This window comes from Gymnodraco acuticeps, unplaced genomic scaffold (genome assembly GCF_902827175.1).
Source record: "Gymnodraco acuticeps unplaced genomic scaffold, fGymAcu1.1, whole genome shotgun sequence".
NCBI classification, from domain to species: domain Eukaryota; kingdom Metazoa; phylum Chordata; class Actinopteri; order Perciformes; family Bathydraconidae; genus Gymnodraco; species Gymnodraco acuticeps.
In genome coordinates, this window is record NW_022991244.1 from 767591 (window position 1) to 789391 (window position 21801).

General features: G+C 39.8%; 2 protein-coding genes across 2 annotated transcripts; both read left to right on the plus strand.

Annotated features, from left to right (window-relative positions):
- The first annotated feature begins 2339 nt into the window (after window positions 1-2339).
- Window positions 2340-12152, plus strand: ubap1 (ubiquitin associated protein 1). Its single transcript, XM_034239505.1, has 7 exons — window positions 2340-2521; window positions 4907-4953; window positions 5103-5227; window positions 6902-7708; window positions 8228-8386; window positions 8813-8914; window positions 9097-12152. The coding sequence occupies exons 2-7, from the start codon at window positions 4914-4916 to the stop codon at window positions 9235-9237; spliced, it is 1374 nt and encodes a 457-aa protein (XP_034095396.1). The 5' UTR covers window positions 2340-2521; window positions 4907-4913; the 3' UTR covers window positions 9238-12152.
- A 508-nt stretch (window positions 12153-12660) lies between these two features.
- Window positions 12661-21731, plus strand: dcaf12 (DDB1 and CUL4 associated factor 12). Its single transcript, XM_034239503.1, is given in 10 exon segments — window positions 12661-13091; window positions 15312-15422; window positions 15424-15603; window positions 16199-16474; window positions 17252-17312; window positions 17508-17701; window positions 18266-18331; window positions 19110-19272; window positions 19536-19714; window positions 19830-21731. Coding segments are annotated over 10 exon segments (1449 nt in total). The 5' UTR covers window positions 12661-13031; the 3' UTR covers window positions 19989-21731.
- Window positions 21732-21801: the final 70 nt, after the last annotated feature.

Here is a 21801-nt window from a genome sequence, read left to right on the forward strand (position 1 = left end):
ATGACTTCTTTTTTTTTTAAATGTATATGAAACTTGAAATAAATATTGCAATTAAAAATGTAAATAACAATTACAAATGTTTTTGTAAATGGGGACAAGGATTTCTGTTCTGTATAAACATACACAAAGGTACAGGACTTTTTATGTTTCCATTTCCTTTATTATCTTTGTGAGTTTTCACCTTTTGAGACATTTTGTGTCCTTGCCAGCCTAAAGGGGACACCTCTATGGAAGCCCATTTCCGCCACTAAAAACTGAAATTATGAGATTAAAAAGTCATAATTATGAGATAAAAAGTCATAATTATGAGATAAAAAGTGTGCATCTTGTCAATATTTCTTTACTGCTTTTAGCCACTTTTGTTGAACATTGTTTTCAATTAAAAAACTTTCTGTGAATACCTCAGTTAAGGAAGTAGTTTAAGATTGATGGTTTATATTGCTAGACTTCACTAATAACCTGAGTCTAAATCAGTTATTTCAGACAACATACTGTTATGGTTATTACATGGTTTGTATGTGGTAATGTCTAGGGTCATTTGGGATATGAAAGACAAATGGAACAACCTTACTCTGTGTTTAATTTGTTATATTTACAACTTGTGTTTATTGAAAATGAAAAGCATTTGACGTTCATCTAACTTTCATTTAACATGCACCAAATAACCAGCCCCACTGTTCTTTCTGAAGAAACACCACTTGACATCAGGTTCACCCGTTACCATGTTGGGAAATAAGTGATTTATTACAAAAACAAGAGATATCACATAATAGTCCAATGTGTTAATTGACATATTCCTTTTTTAAGCACTATTCTATTCAGGTGCTGTTCTTGTTATTTACCAAAAGACAACTTGGCATTTAAACCACTCATAAACATATCGATGGATTACGATTAAAGGCTGCTGATGCTGTAGCAAGTTAGATTAAAATGCAGTCAAAATGAAAACAGCAATTTATATGCTATTTGTTTAAATAATTCAATACATTTTTCGATTAATACATGTGTGTATTTTGCATTTGTATCCTGTCCTTACACATAGTCAATCTAAGGGCAACACATTACTTTGTTTGTATGTACATACAAATATATGTACTGAGAATATTTGGTACATCTTTGACGTGTCTCAAACAGCTACAATTATATTTTCATTCATCACAGGTTAAAGTATATTATAATTCTGACAATTGCCATCAGTATATATTTCAATTTGGCCCAGGAAAGTTAATGATCTAGTTCATTTTCCATCAGTTGTCCGAGCGCGATATACAGGTTAACGGTTTCAAACACATCATTTGTTAATTTCAGATTATAATCTGACATTAGATCCACAAAGATATGGAACACATCTTCATCACATGGGAAGTTCTTGAACACACAGTTCCTTTCAAGGGTGCGTTTGCTTAGTACAAAATGTCATCTGTTGTAAATCCACATTTAAAGTAGTCCTCAATGTACTCACAATCCATTTCCGTGTCAAGATAAATAGGAGAACTCGAGCTGCTAATTTGTCTGTTGTGACAAAGTATCACATAATTACTATTTATCTCATTATTTCGATTTTCCTATCTCATAATTATTACTTTTTATCTCATTATTATTTATTTTTTAAGTGGCGAAAAAAAAGGTAATGTAGTCCATTCGCTTCAAACCAATCCTGTCAGTATATATTTTATATTATAATATGTAAACAAGGCGTTCTGCTACTCTTTTTTTTAACATTTTCTACTGAAAGTTTACTTACATAGGGAAAGTGCTGTACCTGTATGTTTCTTGTTTGTTTCTTTGCCATGTGATATGTGATCTCTGTTCTGTATCTATGACTGATTGACCTAAATGTTTTATGTGTATTATCTCGATGCCCAATACAAATTTCTCCTAAGGGAGACAATAAAGATGTATCTTATCTATCTACATGTCCAAATAGCACATCTTGACACTGAACCAGAACATTCTTGTTTATTACATTTCTTTGCGCTATTTTTCAGAACATTTATAAATTAAACTTTTAAAGAGTGGTGAGGACACAATTGGCCATTTCAACAAGTGGTGGGGACATGTCCCCCAGCGTCCCCAGAGCAAATGACGCCTATGTAGGCCTACTGTACCTTTTTATTTTATAACATTGTTGTTGGGTAGTGCAAAACGAATAAGCAGCCAGTTGCAAAATGTAAACCGGGTTGCTGTTGTCCGAGTTGTTGTAATACAATACCATTTAAACCATTATTCAAAACAAAGTGTTGATTAAAATAATAATTTGCTGCCTGTCTTTAAAAAGAAACACCAGTATGCTGACACCACTCACACAGCTGGATGTGGGGGTTGTGACATCATGTAGGCGAGTGACGTCAGACAGGAACCAGTGGAAGGGAGCTTGACAAATCAAGATGGCGTCCCACGCTGAAGCAGGAAAGAGATTCCAGTTAAAATAAAACTCTCCCGGAGCATAGTTTACATTTGAGTGCCACCTCGACAAGACGTCGTCTGCATTTTGTAAAAAAAGAAGACGGAGCAGATACAGGTGAGAGGAGTCTGTGCTTTATATGTGAGCTGAGTTTTGTTTCAGGGGCGGTGTCAGCAGCAGAGACAGCGGTCTGTCGTACCCAGACACACAACACTACAGACAGGCCACTGGCGAAGCTACGTGTATTAGCATAGAGCCTAGCTTTTCCTCAAAAACACTAGCCAGCAGCTTATGGTGGTTGTCAATGATTGTTAATATTCCACCAATACAAAACAATGACACACCCGATGTTGACTTCTTAGCTAAACTGTCACTGTGTGTTCGCTGTTGGTGAGCTGAGTGACCAAAGATAATAATAGCTTAGCTTGTTGCTAATTAACAGTATCATAACTTGGCTATATAACACCAGGCAATAAATATAAATGTTAACGTACATCAATGCATCTGCTAGCAATACTTGACAAGTGGGAGTCTTGACAATTACAATTTTACCGTAAACTTGCCTGATTGCTGAACAGTCGTAACTGCGATGGTTTCGTTATTGTTTTAAAGTTAAAAAGAGTTCACACCCTTAACAAACTAACAAACACAACAAAACTACGTTGGCAAGTTGTTCTGTTTTGGTTGTCGCTTATATGCGAAACAATAATAATAACGTAACTGTACTTGAGTACAGTAAGTAGTTATTTGTAAAAAAAAAAGCTACGCAGAACATAAACTTGTGGTCGAGGGGTTTTACATAATATTATTCCTTACTGTACTATAAGAAACTAACAATAAGGTAACTACTAAGTCATATTACCATTTTAAGAAATCTGATAATAGAAATCCCCACTGATCACAAGACACCTCTTGATCACGTGTGGCCTATTTGCATGGTCATTCATGATTAGTGAGATGTAGTCTCGTGCCAAGTATGATGACTAAACTCGAAACTGGGGCTAATGAAAGGTGGATGGCTCCCATGTTAGTGTAGTACAATTAACCTGCCTGTTAGAAATTAAAGCCAGATGTTCACATGCTCTGCCACTGGTTTGTAGATGCTGTTACTATTTAGCAGTAGATGGCAGTTTTTTTTATAACAGACTGCTGTGTATTGCTACTTATTGTTTCAGAAAAAGGCTCTTAATGCATCAATATCTTCAGCAGTGATAGGCCGATAACAGGGTTTTATTTCCAATACTTTGATTGTATTTAGACCCTTTCAAGGGTTCAATTCTTATTTTCCGCACAACATAATGCTGTTGTCGATATATGCTGCACACGACAAAACAGTAGGTCATTTTTTTATTTGCATCTAGAGGAATAACCGTAGCAACAAGAAAGGCAGATTAGTGGGCCAGATACGATCACCAACATCTTAACATTTCAACATCAGGTTAATATTGTCCAATAACTTTGACCTTTGAGCACCAAGCAATGATTTAAACGAAGAGTCCTTCTTTTGTCCAACTGATACTCATTTCATCCATCTTATTTAGCTGTGACTGGATATCAGCTATGAACAGGCTGGGTAGTAAAACAATCTTTATCTGTGAAACAATAAATCCCACAGCCATATTTAAGGGTCCTTAGACATTCAATATCAGTCTCTCTTTGGTGAGTCTTTTACAAATACACTATAGAATAAATCACTTTTAAAAGAACATCTAGCTCTATACTATGTGTCTATCAGTTTGTAATGGCTAATGTATAAGTGACTCTTTCCCATCTAAATGTCCAGTAGACACAGAACAACGCGTCATCTCGCCCCAGTCATCAGGCATGCTAGATGTTCAAACTTCTTCACCAGCCATTCATTTCCTTTGTCTAAATGCTATTTTGTGCTGGGTGGGTTTCCTTGTGTGAATAATCAGATATTTTCGATTGAATCAAATGAGCAAGCAAAGAAGCGTAGAGTTAAGCTTTAAAGCGATCATATATCAGTGAGTCATTTCAGTGTTTATCTCAAATGTAGCTAATTGAAACTTGAAGTGATTTCTTTACTAACAATTCAGCCCTTGGCCGTGCAGCTGTGTATAATAGGATCAAATCTATCACTTTGTCTTCTGAACATCAGTCTGAGCCACATCAGAGTACCGTGTTCAGCGGATATGAAAACAGAGGCTTCTCTGTGTTCATAATGTCAGCCATTGTTGCTCAGCATGACCAAATAACAATGACTTGAGATACAAAGCAGTTGAATTTAAAAAGCCAATGGGATCATGAATCATATCAGACCACATTTGCACTACCATGTAGAAAAGTGTCATTACTTCTGTTCTGTAGGACCAATTTATCAGCTCAGTCAACGTGTTTTTTTACACTGTTGAAGCATGGTGTGTTTTGTTAAGATACGCGGACATGCTACAGTATGTAATTATTAACACTCTTTGACATTTAAAAAAATGGAACTCCCACTGTTCATTAACTTACATCTGGTGTTCTCGTGTCTGTTTTCAGTCTCTAAATGGCTGCGAGGAAGTCTGGATCAGATGCATACAACAATGGTGAGGACCTATTTTAAATGCTTTCTTGTTTCACTCTTTGACTGTTTTAAGTTGTGACTGAAATGTTTGCTTTAACATCTGCTGGTACCTATAGGTCCACTGTCTAATTTTCTAATATTTGCTTACTTCTTTCTTTCTGTTTTACACAGGACCCATCAGCTACCTTGATGAAGTTCCCTTCAAGATCAATGACAAATTCCGCTGCCCGGCCAAAGTGGGCCTGCCTGTCGGTTTCTGTCTCCCAGACTGCAACTCTATGCTGTCCGACTCACAGGTTAGTCAGGCACAGGAAATATCTTCATTTTTGTGCTGCAGTAAAATGCTTCGAGGCATCTACAAATCCACATATTTGTATACTACTCTACAGTATTTGATTTCACATTATATTGTATCCTATTCTATGTAAACATGCACATATTCTACCTTTTCCTGTATTATTTGCACCATTGTATCCCTTGCATTCTTTTTGTATTGCATTATTTTACTTCCTTATTTCTTATGTAGTATATTGTGTATTGCAATGCCGGCAGGGACTGGGACTTTTTTTTTCATTTCCAATAATTACGCTGTAGCTATTCTGTTTATGTTATGACGCTAATCCTTATAGGCTCTGAGGCCTGTACGACGAAGCCGGATTTTCGCTTATCGAGCTAACTTCAGGGAAAACTCTGGGTTTCCGGTCCTACGATGCTGGTTCACTTCTTAGCGGGCTAGATCTCCATGGTAACTTATGCTGAACGGCTAGCCTGGTCCGGAGCAGGTTAGGTTGCAGGCTAAGAGATCAAGTCAGTGAAAGCACCGCCTGCTGACCAATCAGAGCTCAGTGTGCGGAGTTTAAAGCGATCAAGTCATATTACAGGAGAAAGGAAATACAGTTTAGACTTCCGTTGCAGGAAAGACGGTCGGCAAAAATCAACTGACTGTGAACGTGAAAATGAATAGAATATCACCTCCCATCTTCAGAGCAATCTGACTATTATAACATTAGCGTTAAGAAAGCTTACTTAAATATCTGCCACAACATAAGTAACCGGATCAGAGTAACATTACGTACAGTCCGCGGCACTGTGAGTGCAGACGTCGATGTCTCCCATTATCATTCATATCACATCATAATGTATCATATATTTCCTTATCTGAGTCAGCTGAGCCGTATCTGGCCGTGCAACACTCACAGTGTCACATACTGTATGCAGAAGTATTATTTTAAGCAACACATTAAGTTGACGAAACACTCGAGTCAAATGTAATTTAAAGTCAGATCGTGTCTTAGCAGTGATATCATAAACCTGTTAATGTACGCATTCAAACACTTTTTCTTTTACCAGCTGTATTCACCTTGCAGGTGCAGCTCTGTGGCTTTTATCCTGGATAAAGTGTTTAAGTCATGGATGTTTAAAGTTTAACTTCTTCATATTTGTCTAATATTATAGTTGACTTTTCATTCAGGAAGTATGACGCTGCGCTGTCAGTACGCTTGTCCATGTTTGTGATTGGTCGAATGCTCCAAATACCACCTCTTTCATGTGAACGCGCACCTAACTAGATAGGACACGGCTGGCTTGAGTTAACGAGTTGCTAACCAGCTTAGTGAGAGCACGTTTGTTTTGGATTAGGTAAACCAGGTAACTCAAAGATATCCAGGTTATGTTGAACCGGCTTCGTCGGCCTCTGCCCTCTGTCCTGCGGTAATGTTATGTTTTTGTCCAAATGTTTGTCATGCTTCAAGTACTAGAATGGAATTCAGTTGTTTGTCAGTGTTAAGCATAGTTGTTCAAACATTGGGAGAACTGCCATTACTGTTGAAAATGTAAAATAACTTTTTATCATTTATAAAACTATGATAATTATATTGTAAATATTCTTTGAGATATTTTTCTGTTAAACTGTCATGTCGCTCTTATACTAACTCTGTGCCATCTCCCTCCTCTTCCTGTGGTCTCAACAGTTCGACTTCTCTCTGGAGAGGCGAAGTGTGCGCTGGGGGGTTGAACTTGCAGAGGCCAGAGTAGCAGAAGCCAGAGCAGCAGAGGACGCAGCCAAGCAGGAGGCGGAGCGCAAGGAGTGTGCAGCGCAGGAAATGGATGGCGGTGGAGGGAAGAAACGGCGGTCCGCTGCAGAGGACCAGGACCTTTTACCACCAGCACTGAACCCTGTCCTTGCAGGATTCAGCCACAACGCCATCCTTACCCCAATGCCTGCCTCGAGCCTTGGCCCCAGGAAAATCCAGCCTAGCATTCCTCAGCTTCACAGACTCAACCTAGCTGACTTTGAGCGGGAGGAGGACCCATTTGACAAGGTGGAGCTCAAAACTTTGGACGATAGGGAGGAGCTCAGAACCATCCTCCAGAGCCAGCCTCAACCTCCTCCCTCTGTTTCCCCACCAGAGGTATCCCAGACAGGGTCACGTGGAAACAGCCCGCCTCCCCCGAGCACCAACACCAGCATCACATCCAAACCCGGCTTCACCCATAAACCCAATGGGTTAGTTCCCTTGCTGGACATGGACAGAGTTGGGCACCCTGGGAGATCGAGTTTTGACACAGACGATCGGCCTTGTAACATCCGCTCTCTCACCTTCCCCAAGCTCTCTGACTCTCGTGACCCAGAGCCAGTGAGGTACCACCCCCACACTGCACCCACCCCTGCTCCCCGACAGAACCTACCCAACGGCAGCCCAACCACCGTACCCAAGACCGAAGTTATCGTTGCCCCTGAGCCAACCAGCCACACCAAGAGTGGCGCACCAAAACCGGTGAGCATTAGATAACACACTGCATAGAGGACTAGTATTGTGGGATACAGATACAGCTGTAGATTAGGTCTACACAGTTATAGCAAAATTATTCTTTTATCAATATTAAGATCATGGTTATTTATTACGAATCGTCCTTGATTTTAGCGACAAACTAACGACACTTGTGCTGCTGCATTGTTGCTGATGTACAAATTAGGGCTGCATGATTTGGCAAAAAACATACATTGCGATATATATTTTTTTCTTCTGCAATATGAAGAAAAACATACAAATTCTGCCTTTTTAAGTTGAATGCCTCAATCGGGCACACCTTTGGAAGAAAATGAAGCGGCTAGATAAAACAATTTGTGTAGGAAATTGGTTGTAAAGATATGAATGGTGAGGACATGGCAAAAAAGTTGGCACTTAGTGCTCCTAACATTCAATCCATTGCGCAGCCATAGTGTAGATTAACCAGCGATGGTAAATAAGGAACATCAGGAACCTTATTGGCCTTCATTCATGTTTTTACTCCAGGTCCACCCAGGGTCAGGAAGTGCTGGCCTGCCGTGCGGCGGGGCCCTGCTCAGCATGACTCCCAGCGAGCGGCAGTGTGTGGAAACACTCGTGGGCATGGGCTACTCGTATGAGGGCGTTTTACGGGCCATGCAGAGACAAGGGCAGAACGTGGAGCAGGTGCGACCTCATCCCGCCCCATGGCGCAGCAATCTGGATTCCTAGCATATTCACTGTTCAATATGTGTATTGCTTGTGTGATTGTGCAATTATGTTCAATGAAGCATCAGTGCAGAACATCTGTAAAAATATCCTTTACATTTAAATAAAGTTGTTTCATCACAGGTTCTATGGAGTACGTATGTCAGATTGGATTTGTATCAGACTGGTTTTAAATGAAGGCATCACAATAAGATATTATAAGATGCAGAGCACAAACACTATAAAGACAACAATAGATAAACCATACCGAACATTACTATTACTTAATTTAAATTATTTATTTTCTCAAAATAAAACCTTTTGTAGTAACGTGTAATTCAAGCCTCATACAGCGTGCTTATCAAAGCAGATAAATAACGAACATCTATTTATTGTTTGTCTAAGGTACTGGATTACATGTTTGTCCATGGGCGTCTGTGTGAGCGGGGCTTCGATTCAAGTGCAGTGGAGGAATGTTTAGAGATGTACCAATGCTCGGAGGAAAAGGTTTGTGCAATCTGTTCCTTAGAAACCTTCATTGGGGTTTTAAGTTGAATAGTTTCAAAAATGTATAGTCTTTAAAATACAAGTAATACCTCTACAGTACATTGTTTCAGGAAGTAGATTATGTCTATAGATTACATTATATAATCTATCATAGTATTATTGCATTTTCTCATCCTTCCCAGGCCTTGCAGTTCCTTGAGCTTATGTCGAGATTTGGCGAGATGGGATTTCAGCGCGATGCCATCAAAGAGGTGCTGCTGGTTCACAACAATGACCAGGACAAGGCTCTAGAGGACCTGATGGCTCGGGCTGCAGCTAGCTGAGCCAAGCTAACAGCCAACCAAAGCCCAGACAAGGGCCTTGCCTCCCCCGCTACTGCCCAACACAGCCCTTTCCCTTCTGCCGCCCCATCACACCATGCCCTGCCCTTTGCCTTGGCTGTGGAAGGGACAGCTGGGAGACAGTTGTGTTTCTCTCTATGCTAAAACGTATCGTGTCTCAGCACTTCTTAAAGACTGTGCCTAGAGTGGAGGGGGGGTCAAACAATACTTCAACAGTGGTGTTCATTTTCTAAGAAGTCATGGGCGTTAGGTTCCAGGATGTTGTGCTGTGAGGGTATTGAAGAATGGGAGGAATGACTGAGCTCTAAAGGAGAAACTGGAAGAATTGGGCTGCAGTTTGTCTATTGCTGTTCCGATTTGCTTCAACTTGGAAGTGTGCAGGCAAAGGACCGAAAGGGGACCTGGTGACAGACTCTGAACACATTAGAGGCCCGTTTATACACTTAGAACTCCCAATCAACTAAGCTGCCATCTTCCACTGCTCTGTGCAGACCTATTATATGGGGGCGGTGGTTTGGGGGGGGGGCTTCGGGAAGCTTTCTTTAACTGGACTTGCATTTAAAGTAAAAAAAGAAAAGAAAAAGTAATAAAAAAAAACCCAGTCGCCAGGCAGACAACTGACTCTCAAAAAGTGCCCTCTCTGCTCTGGTGCCCTAGTTCTGTTCTACTCTTTCATGCATTCATGTCTGTTTTTCTGTTCATTTGGGCACTTTTTTTTCATGTCTTTGATTTCTGTTTTGGGAACTGCATATTAGATGTTTATAACTCAGAACGTAAGAGATACTTCTACCCCAGTTCGCTCTTTGACCTGCACTGGAATGGCCTGTTAGAGGGTGAGGAGAAATTGGGAACGTTCCTGTGTAATAAGAAATATCCCATAATCCACTGGCACTGATGTGTCACATACTGCACAGGCACACGTGTTTCATAATTATCCACTTATTTATATAGTTCACTGATACTTTCATTTACAATTAAAGAGTTTGCTATGTAAGATATGTTAACTCACTTTTAACCGTCATCGACTTCTGTTCTCAGACTGGAAAGGAGTGAGTGGTTTAAAATAGAAACAAAATGTGAGCGAGGGTTGTTTTTGCAACCACAGTGCAATAGACATTTCTTATTGAGTGACTGTTGACTGGAGCTTTTAGCCTCAAGTAATTTTCCGGGGATGAGGAATGGTCTACAAGCCTTGCTGGAAATGTGGATCTTACTAGAAAAGGTTTGACTTCGGACTCCCATCATCTATTCATTTGCCACACAATCTAATCATACATGGTTTGTTGACACATCCACTTTCTTTTTTCTCATGTGTAATATGATAGGATTGTTTATGTTGATTTTAGGTGTGTTGCCATCACCACAGTCTTAAATGGAAAATTCCTCATGTTAATTGGGTGTAATTGTTTAAAAGAAGGCCAGGATACTTTTATTTTTATAGTATGTGTCTGAGTTCCATGATAAGTAAAAAGCGTGTGTGCTCTGTTGCACCAAAGGCAGAAATGGGAGACGTTTCCATAATAAGGAGCTCTGTTGTCCTGATGGGGATGGTTGGAGGCGTGGTGACAGATTAAGGGCTTAACCTAAAGCAAACGTTGCTTTGGGTGGTTCCAGTACTTTGTCTTAAGTTTAACAATTGAAAAACAAATTGTATTAACCACCAAATCATTTTAGAACAACCCCTGGTTTGACAATTCTAAATATAGTGCCGTTTTTCCCCAATACAGACTCAATCATTCTCCACTTAATGTACTATTCAAATCAAATGTGTTAGCACGTGCTTTCAGGAAATGAATCTTTGTGAGAATATCGAGAGAAAAAAAATACAAATATCTCAGTGCTTAAGGGATACACATCATCATTAATATGTCCTTCGATCCATTTTCCAATAGGACAATAGAGGGAGCAGGCAAACAACATGACAAGGCAATGTGTCACGTTGGACCTAGTATCATTAATTAAGCCCGCTGCTTTTTCTGGATACGTGGTTGACGTGATCGATTTCTTTCTTCCTTTATTTACTGTGATAAATATAAAGGTTCACTCACTTTACAGACAAACACACAAGTGGTATTATTGTCGCCTTGCATAACTAAAGCGTGATTTCCTTAATCTTACATAAAGCAAGTTTATGTCCACTTGCCCTCTGACAGCCACAAAGGTTGGAGTGAATGCAGTATAGCAGGTTCTGGGCCTCCTCCAGAAACGCCTCCTCCCGTTTCTGTTACGATGTCCTAGTGATGAAAAGCAACTGGGGCCTCGTGTTCAAGGGTTTATATCCAATCCTCTTCTAAGCTACAGCATAATTGAACATGGATTGCTAAAAAATCGAATGGACATTCAAATATCATAATGGTAAAATAAGAGGTGGCTGAGTTGAGTGTTATTTCTCAAGTTCCTGAAATGTTATTTTCGAAATGTTCAATTTCCTCTTGGATGATTTGGAAACTCCTCACGATTAAATGTGCACATATTTCAAGTGGTGAGACTGTTGATCGTTGCTGTTGTTGCTTTTTGAGCTTAATTTGAATTTAGTTACGTCATGTATGACCATCACTTTCATGACCACACATTTGAGAGGTGTTGTCATGAAGCTGGTGGAAAAGTATTATCTTTTTTCTCTCTTTTCAGTTTACATCAACAATGCATGTTTCTCCAGTTGTTGTCCGTGGCAACTAGAAACATCTAGCTATGTGTCAGCAGAAAACAAGTCAATTATGTTTTAGAATAGAGGCCATATTTGGTCTTCCGGAGCTCACCATGGTTAAAAAAACGGAAGATTACAAAGTAACAAACTATAGCGTCTGGTAAATTGAAATGTAAAGTTAGTGTGATTTTTGATTTCCATTTTAACTTTGTTTTTGTGCTCATGCAAATAAAGGCCACCTTCAGAAAAATCCGGTAACGGTAATAAGTAATTGTATTAAGATTGATTTGCTTTAAACTGATACTGGTGGGCTGGCTTATATTAGTGCTCAAGTTCACACAACAATTGTATTGTGGGAACCATAGAATTTGTCACAAAAAACAGACAAAATACAGCCCAAATACATTCATTTTCATTGTTGTTTTAACCCGACAGCTATATAATACAATAGCACTAACGTGATAGCTCAAGATTTCATTGCATTTATATATTACCTAATATTGAATAAAAAAAGTAAAAGCTTACTGTTATTAAATACACATGTTTTCATATAACACTTGTTTAATAATATAGGCCTAGGTTAAATTGTCTAAATGTACTATTTGTTTCACTGAAACAAAAATAATGTGCCCTTTTAGATTGCAGGAAAAGCCATTTATTGAAAACCCCATAGACCTGAGAAAACCTAATCATGTGATCAATGAGGTCACGCAGTTGGCGTGAACGAGCACGCATGACGCTTGCTTTTACGTACGACCTTGTTTTTGTTGATGTTTAATTTGAGTGCGGCTGCGCGATGCTCAATGCTTTCGCCGTTGCTGACGCGACTTGGCAGTAAAAAAGGAGAGTGTGGACCCTCTGACAGAAGCTAGCGACGTTATCTTAACTGATAATAGAATACAGCCGGAGTTTACTTTTAATTGTGAGTCTAGGAGGCAAGCTATTGATAGTAAGACAGCGGCGATCTCAACCTGCGGCTCACCAACCTCCCGTATGTGATCGCCCTTGCTCGTCGTCGGACGCTGCCAGCGAGGGCCAAGAAACGAAACAGCATATCGCCATTATATGATCCAGTGTCCAGCGTCGCTTTTACCCTCCATGTGGGTGAGGGAGCTGTGTGTATCAGATTATGGCGAGAAAAACAGTTAGCAGGAAAAGGAAGGCAGGAGAGCCCAAAGACCAACAACAGGTAGGCGGAAACCGGTGCAGATCCAGATTAGCTAGCTAACGCTTGTCAATTATGTTAGCATGCTAACTAGCAATGGGCTAGCCAGGTTTAGCTCATATAAGCCATGTCGTAGCCCATTGCTGACATTTTTAACGCAGTAACTGCTCAATTTGATTTGAATATTGGGACAAACCATTCACCAAACCCATATATTGGTCTTGTTTAAACAATAATACAATGCATTTCTGTTTGAACGTGGCTAATGTTTGCATGGTGTTATCCAACGGCAGTCTGTTATCAGCGTTAGCTAAAGGGCTAGCTACCTCATCTTATTGCTATTATTTATTTATAATCACGCTTAAATAACACTTTTCTAGTGAATAACATTAACAGTTACTTGTTTTGTCGGAGTAATCCTATGTCACTTTGTAGTCACCACGCAATAAAAGCATACATCGTCACTGAAGCCGTATGTATCTAGTATTCAATTAGTATGCATAGCTTTAACTATTAAGATACTGTTTACGATATCGGAAACGTTTACTAACAGTTAGCTTTCATTGCTAACTTACATACAACCAACCGTAGATCAAATTGTCCCAAAGCCGGATAGAATAGACCTCTGCTGAATTGAAAGACAACATTCATCACCAGTATAATAATCTTCCCTATACATACAATAAATCCTTAACCCAGTTGTTGAAATCTAAACAAATACAAGTTAATCCCCCTTTTCAAGCCTAAATGATCCTTTTTAGGGCAGTGTGTCAACAACACCATCACCTGTGTCAACAACACCATCACCTAATTTTGATGTATAGTAAATAATTGTTGATACAACTGTCACTTTAAGGTGCGATTTCCCCCTTTTTGTTTGTATGAATTGTATGTTGTACTATAAAATATAGATAGATACTTTATTGATCCCAAATTGGGAAATTCTTGTTACAGGAGCAGCAGTGTGTTCAGACATTACAATATTTAAAAGATGGAATAAAGGATAGACATAATAAAATAAAAAATAACCAATATAAACATATCTTTAGTAATAAAAAAAATGAATAATCACAAATAATACACCATGTAAAATATTCCAGATGAATACAAATTATCTATAAAAGACCAAAAAAACCAGCAGCAACAGAAATATAGATTTATACTCCAGAGCAGAGACATAATATACATAGGATGGTTTAAACATTGCAGACGTACACAGTGGCTGTTTTGCAAACTGTTAATGGTTATGGAGAGGGGGAAAACTAAAACCATGAGGCAGTGAGTTCTCATGCATGGTTAGTGTTATTTTGCCGAAGACACAATTCCCTTATATGTAAATGTAATGGACCATAAAGAATTATGAATATGACTTTGAAACCGTTTGGCAGTATTACATACATTAACGATACTAAAGAATCTCCCTCTCACATCAAACACAACTACTAAATACCACAAGGGAAAAGACAATGGCAGATGGCACCACCAATTCATTTTACATCCAGGGAATAAAATGACTTCTTGTGGTGTTTTCCTCCTGCCCAGGAATGTTCCACAACTTATAATGGGGATGAATATTTAGGCCATCGTGTGCTGTGAATAACTTTAAATGCACAGGGCCGTTTTGAATTTTGTATACATTTCCATAACAGACATGGCAACCAGACAATTTGAGTGGATGGTCAGTGTGTCTATTGTACCTGAGGTGATCCTGCTATATACTTTTTGCTGGTGTGTGTGAAATATATTTTGTTGTATTCCTGGCCAGAGATAATGGGGTCAGTAGGTCTTATGAGGTCAACTGACCAACAACAGGTGCTGTCTGCGCCTGTGTGACAGACAACCAATAATGTTGGCCAACCTGAGTAAGATAATATTCAGCACGTTAGTTGCAACGTTAGTTGACCCTTCCTGATCAAATGTCACTGACTGCGTTTCTGTTGTTATCCTGCCATGATCCACTACGGATCTTAAACCTGTAGCAGTGAGGAATATATATGTGTTGACAGTCCTCTGGGGGATGGGCATGGCTCAGTACAGACAGCTTGTGACAATGAAACAGGGATTAACAAAGACAAAAAATATATTTAGCAATTACATTTAATTATTCTAAGACTGGTTTTATTATTTAACTTAAACATAGGCTAACTCTTTCAAAGTTGTAATTAAAACATCATTATAGATAGCCTGAGAGCATGTTGGACTTTACACAAGGCCAAATGAACCTTTCTCCCCCTCTTTCCTTAGCTGGGCTGGTGTCAAGCACCAAACAAGCGGAGTCGTGTATCTTGTTCATCACGTCATGCCCAGCAGTGGTGGTGTAACCGGCGCTCGGTGGTGTGTGCCCTGCGGGGGCGGGGAGTTCAGACCTCAGCAGCAGCATGAGGTGCGGCTCCAGCGGAGCCTCCGGGGCTTTGCAGCCGGCAGGCTCCCCGGCATCCTGAAGGAGAGGGAGTTCTCCCTGGGGAGACTCAACAAGGTGTTTGCGTCGCAGTGGCTCAACCACAGGCAGGTGGTCTGTGGGACCAAGTGCAACACGGTGAGATGTTATTTTGTGACTAACTTGCATTTAATGATTACCCATATATTTCAAACATTTGATATTAATGAGAGAACTTAATTGGTCATCAGTAAGGTTAAATGCACTCAAATGATTTGATTACAGAGAAGGGCATTTCTGTGGTGATTGAAACCGATAGAAGAACCATACCCGAGTTGTGTCTAAATGTTACTGTCAGTGTACAATTATTGACAGCTGATTTGGCTCTAAATCTTTGAAATTGTTTTGATTCAGTAATCTGTCATAAAAGTCAGCAGTGTTTCCTTGTGCAGTGATATAAAGCTCCAGTGCGCCTCCAAATGAATAATATTGAGTTGTTAAATTAAACATAATAGAATTTCCTGATGCAGATAAATGTTTCCACTTTGGTGACTTCAAAATGCGGTCCTTGGTTATTGCTAATCATGTTGCCTTGGTTTCCAGGAAATAACCAGGTTTAACATTCTATCATTTAGTATCAGCATTTATTATTTATAATGGACACATAGACACTTATACCTGGCTCGGGTTGTTTTCTTTATGAACTCCTGAATCTATTATTCTAACCAGACGTCTTTCCTTCTTTTAACTGCAGCTTTTCGTTGCGGATGTCCTGACGGGGCAGATAACGCGCATTCCCATGCTAAAGGACAGAGAGTGTAGTAGTGAAGGCTCTGGGGTTGTGGGCGCAGTGGTGGGGCGGCAATACCACCCAACAGGGGGCTCTCGTGCCCGGCTGGACCAGCAGGGCTGTGGGATCCACGCCATCGAACTGAACCCTTCTAAAACACTTCTGGCCACCGGGGGAGACAACCCCAACAGCCTGGCCATCTACCAGCTGCCCACACTGGACCCTGTGTGCGTGGGGGATGTAAGTGGTTTGGATCTGATTTGAATTTACTGTCATCCTGTTACGGCTTAAAGGTGCTGATCCTCTCTCGAGCAGTTCTAATTCACTTAGTTTAGATTCTTTCAAACCGTGTTGAACTATCTGTGCTCCAGCCACACAGTTTAGGTGCTCCGAAAGGAGGGAATGTTGATTACTCCGTCATATCTTTAGTCAGTTTAGATACCTACCCTGGTGTTCAACCGCACCAGCAGAGGGGCTCTTGTAGGGTTGCGCATTGAAACAGAAATGTTTACACATCATAAGCAGGCAAAACTGTACAAGTTAAATTTACATTTTAATTAAATCATTACAATTAATTGAACAGCAAAATCTAAAATATTTCCTATGAGCCCCTCCAAAATAAAAGAAAGAAAAATAATTAGCCTCCCACCCCTACATATGCTGTTCATGGACTTCCTCCATGTCACATTTGATCTGCATCCCCCCAAAAAAACTTCACTATTAAATGTATTGCTTGTTTATAGATTGTGGTTTAAAAAAAGTATATACTGATACTAGAAAGATATTGCGGTAATAATGGCCAGAACAAATCCATTTGAACAACATTTTTCTAGATACGATTACAAAAAACGAGTGATTGATTCTTTGAACCATCAACCAGAGAGCAGTACAAATGTTACAATGAAATCTACTTTGTTAATATTTCCCAGTCACCATTTAGCTTTAGCCAATTTGACCAAAATCACAAAATGTTGTATAAAACATTTGCTTTAACAAAGTAGCCATCTGTTTTTTCAGGATGGTCACAATGACTGGATCTTCTCCATAGCGTGGATCAGTGACAACATGGCAGTTTCTGGTGAGTTGTCTATACGAGTTAGCCTGTATGAATGAATACTGCTGTGTAAGCATTGCCCAGTGAACATTACAGGCCTGCGCAACTCGCTGCCCTTTACACACCCTAATGACAATCCAGTTTATTTGTCACTATTGTATTCTGTTAGTATAAACCCTTTAGGTGGTAATCACAATATAATTTTGTGTTATTTCCCAGGGTCCCGAGATGGCTCCATGGGCCTTTGGGAGGTGACAGAGGAAGTAATGAGTCAGGCTGAGCGCAGTCAGAATGAGGAGGCAGTCCCTTCGTACGCCCACATCTCCCATCGGGCCCTCAAGGACATCCCCAAGGAGTACACCAACCCATACAACTGTAAAGTCCGCGCTCTGGCCTTCAACAACAACCATAAGGTAGGGTTCCCCCTGAAGGAAAATGTTTAGAAATCACATTTGGTGTCAGTGAAATATTTCTAACAATGATTAATATATTCAGTTCCAGTTTTTAGGAAACACAAGATAATGAGAAATAGATAATTTGAGCCTCGAAGCTTTATATAATTTAACACAAATAATGCATGTTCAAAATCAATTAGCTGTTGAGATTGGGTTACAAGAATGGGTTTGGACTTTGTTTGAAGTTGAAACACATCCTGCTTACCTCCACTAAATCAAAATCTGGCTAAACAGATTGTGTGGTGAACTGTTATACAGTTGTGATACATTTAAGTCATGTGTGACAATTATAACTTGTCACTGACCTAGCGACAAATTGGAGATTTGTGGTTGCCCATATTTAAAGCTGTGAAGCCGGCAGAGGATTGAAATATGATACAGGAGTGGATGTTTTGATGCATTTCTTTGAAAGTGGGTTACCAGAGAAGTCAAGCCTACAGGTGAAATGTGGGCTCCGCCTCTACACTCATTAGTTTCAGTTATTCACTTCTGTCTTCCCATTTGTTTTTTGACCATTTTCAGGAACTGGGTGCTGTGTCTTTGGATGGTTACTTCCATCTCTGGAAAGCAGAGTACAACTTGTGCAAGGTAAATAAAAAATACATTGTTTGACTATTAATAATGCCGTCTGTGTCACCAGACTGGCGAGTATGAGCGTCCCATTGGCCGTGTATTTCACGCTGCATTCTCCCTCTCTTCCACTATCTGCATGTTAGCCTTTTTGCAAAGGGTGCTGTCGCTTCATCCTAAACTCAGTGCAGCTAGATGATTATCAGAGCAGATCGTTTTTTCCACTGTAAAAGGAGATTAGATTAGATGCACTTTATAAGAAGGATGATAATGGGCCATCGCTAAGGACTAATAATTATGTGATGCATTTCCTCTAGAAACTCAATTCCAGTGATTCATTTAGCTAATGAAGACCACTTGCAGCTTCCTGCTGTTATATTGTTTTTGTTTAATGCCAGTGGAATTTAAATATGAGATCAGTTGCCAACCAAAATATTACATATTCCTCTAACATTTTTAGATTGTCTTAGATTGACACAGGCAGCTAGGCAGGTTATTACACGGTTAGCTCCCCTGCTTGCCTGTGTCATTTCTAGCAACTTCATACACAGATAGTAGCTCACCTATTAAGCTATGAGAGGTCAGAAACAAGCTAAATCAAAGTAAAAATATTGAAGTTGAGCGGTGTGGCACTTCAAGTTGGGTGACATTGCTCTCGCCATACAACACATAATGTTATTAAATGCTGATCAAGTGACGGCAGCTTCACGCTACTGTGTTCAAACTGTATAAAGAAAACATGACTGTTCATCCTTACTTGGTTTCCATTTAACATTTCATTGGTGGATCCCTCTAGATCCTGTCCACCAAGCTGCCTCACTGCAAAGAGAATGTGTGTCTGGCATACGGACAGGAGTGGTCTGTGTACGCTGTGGGTTCTCAGGCCCATGTTTCCTTCCTGGATCCACGGCAGCCTACACACAGCATCAAATCTGTCAATTCCCGAGAGCGAGGAAGCGGTAAGTGATGCCTACAACTATTGGCACAATTAGAGAGCAGCTGACCTCCCTAACTGCTTCTGGAAGATGTGTACAAAGGAAATACCGCTGTTTACTTTCCTTTTTAACTCCAGTTTTAGCTATTTAAAAAACATTCATACTTTTTAATGATGCATTAAGTTGTAAGAGTGAGATATATCCTAGGTCTTCTTTCAATGACAACCGGTGTTCTTCTTACTCCTCTTTGAACCTCTTTGCATTGAAACGTCTGTCTGTGTTTGCAGGGATCCGTTCAGTGAGTTTCTACGAGCACATTGTGACGGTGGGCACCGGCCAAGGTTCCCTACTCTTCTACGACATCCGGGCCCAGAGATTCCTGGAGAACGCTTTGAATCCAGCCGGAGGGTACCGGAAGTGCCCAGGAGATGGCATCCTCAAACTCTCCACAGGGAAAGGCTGGCTGGTAAACACATTTGTCTTTAATTCATATTTAAAAAAATATATAACAATTTGTGCATCTTCATAACTCTTCCTTCATCCCTCACCTATATCCTCCCTTTCTTGTCTCCAACTCTCAGAATCACGATGAGACGTGGAGGAGTTACTTCTCGGACATTCATTCCTTCCCCAACGCGGTGTACACGCACTGCTACGACGACTCCGGCACCAAGCTGTTTGTAGCTGGTGGACCTCTCTGTTCGGGTCTGCATGGGAACTACGCAGGCCTGTGGAGCTAGCCTCTGTGTCCTCCATCGCTCTATCACTACATCCTCAGCCATCCCCTCCCTCTTCCAGTCTGTTGACATCAGTCTTTGGAATCCCTCTTGCTCACCTCTGTTTTGCTCTCACGTGGACTCAGGAGCATGATCTTGCACCCCACAGTATCACGGCTTTGAATATCGTTATTGTGTATGTTAAAGTTTGTGTCCACTCTCCCTTTCTCCTCCAATTATTCCTTTGCTCCTTTCACCTCAGCTACTCAGTTGTTGTTTTAGTTTTTTTATGAAAATGTAAAAACAATTAACTGCGGATTCTGCCACAGAGGAGCGCGCAAGAGAAGCATTAAGAATAAAGTAATACAGGTTCTCATCATTTAAAACATCCAACCCGCAGGGATAATGATATGGTCTTGTTTGCTTTTGTATTTAAGGATAGTGTTAACCGCTGCTTCCTCTCTGATAAAACAGTGTCTTTGTGAAATACCTGTGGAAAGAGTTCCTTTCCTTTCTCTCACTGAAATGGACAGCAATAAAAGAGAGGGCGAGGTGAAGGAGGACTGAAGAGCGAGCTCATTTTGCCAGACTGAACCAGAGTGCAGTTTGATGTTTCTTAAAGAATATTAACTGGAACAGCCTGTCCCGCAACAATCACAAACAACTTCTCTTTTCTCCTGATTGAGAAGTTAAAAAATGAAGCCAATCAGACTTTGTGTTCATGTGTTCTCACTAAGATGATGTAAAGGAGAAACATTAAGATTGCTCAATGCAATGTTCTGCTATGAAAAAATCCCATCAAAAGCATATTTTATTTTGTGACCGTGTGTGATTTGAAAGGCTGATATTCTAATTTGCTTTATTTTTTATTTATTTTCCCCTTTCTCTTTCACCTTTACTCAGTTGCTCATGGGTGTTTATATCTCCTTCTTTTGAAGGATATATTTTCTTTCTTTGCTCATGTTGCTTTTCTTTTACACCAGATTGCTCTCCAGATGTGTCCCTGTCTGTAACTGTTCTGGCATCGCCGGAGAATTTATACAAAGTTTAAATTTAGGAACAAGTTAAGAATCATCAAATATGATTGATAGCTAGAGGAGCCCCCTCATGATTCTGGGACTGCTCCACAGGAACTTGAGAGAAAATCTGTAGTAGCTCACTGGTCTTCTTAACCACCCATCAGGAAGGTTGCAAGGAGAACTAATGAAACCGTTTTGACTCTACACTGGAGTTAGATGCTGCAGGCACATACTTTTAATGTTACAGTTGTACAACTTTACTTTTTCCTCTTTTTTTGTATCAAGGAGTGATCGGTTCTGCTCTTTTCTTTTTGTTAGAGGGTAGGCTTGAGTTACGTTTTGGCCTTCCTCAGGTCTTTCTGTGAAAGACTGACACAGGCGATCATAATTTCCTTTTCTACATGGAACTTTTCTCCAGTTTTCATGATAATGACATATTGAAAAGAGAAACCCCAACTATGACCACAAATTGAACAAAAAAAACAACACTTTTAAAATGCATTTTATATATAAATGTGTGTATGTGAAAATACATAGGGACAATTGCATACATTTGTATATGTCTGAGGAAGTGTGTGGATTATGTCTACTTGGTGATGCCCTGTTTTTTTAATACATGCCTCATGAATGTTTTTACAAATGACTAAATCTGAGGATATTGTAAGATAAACATCTGGAAAAAAACAAGCTATAAAATCTTTAAAAAGAGTAAATAATAAAAATAAAATGTATATTGATGTAACGTTTATTTTTTATGTTTGACGTTATTTATTCAATGGAGAGATTTCCTCGAATTGAACGGACCACTGCTGATTTAG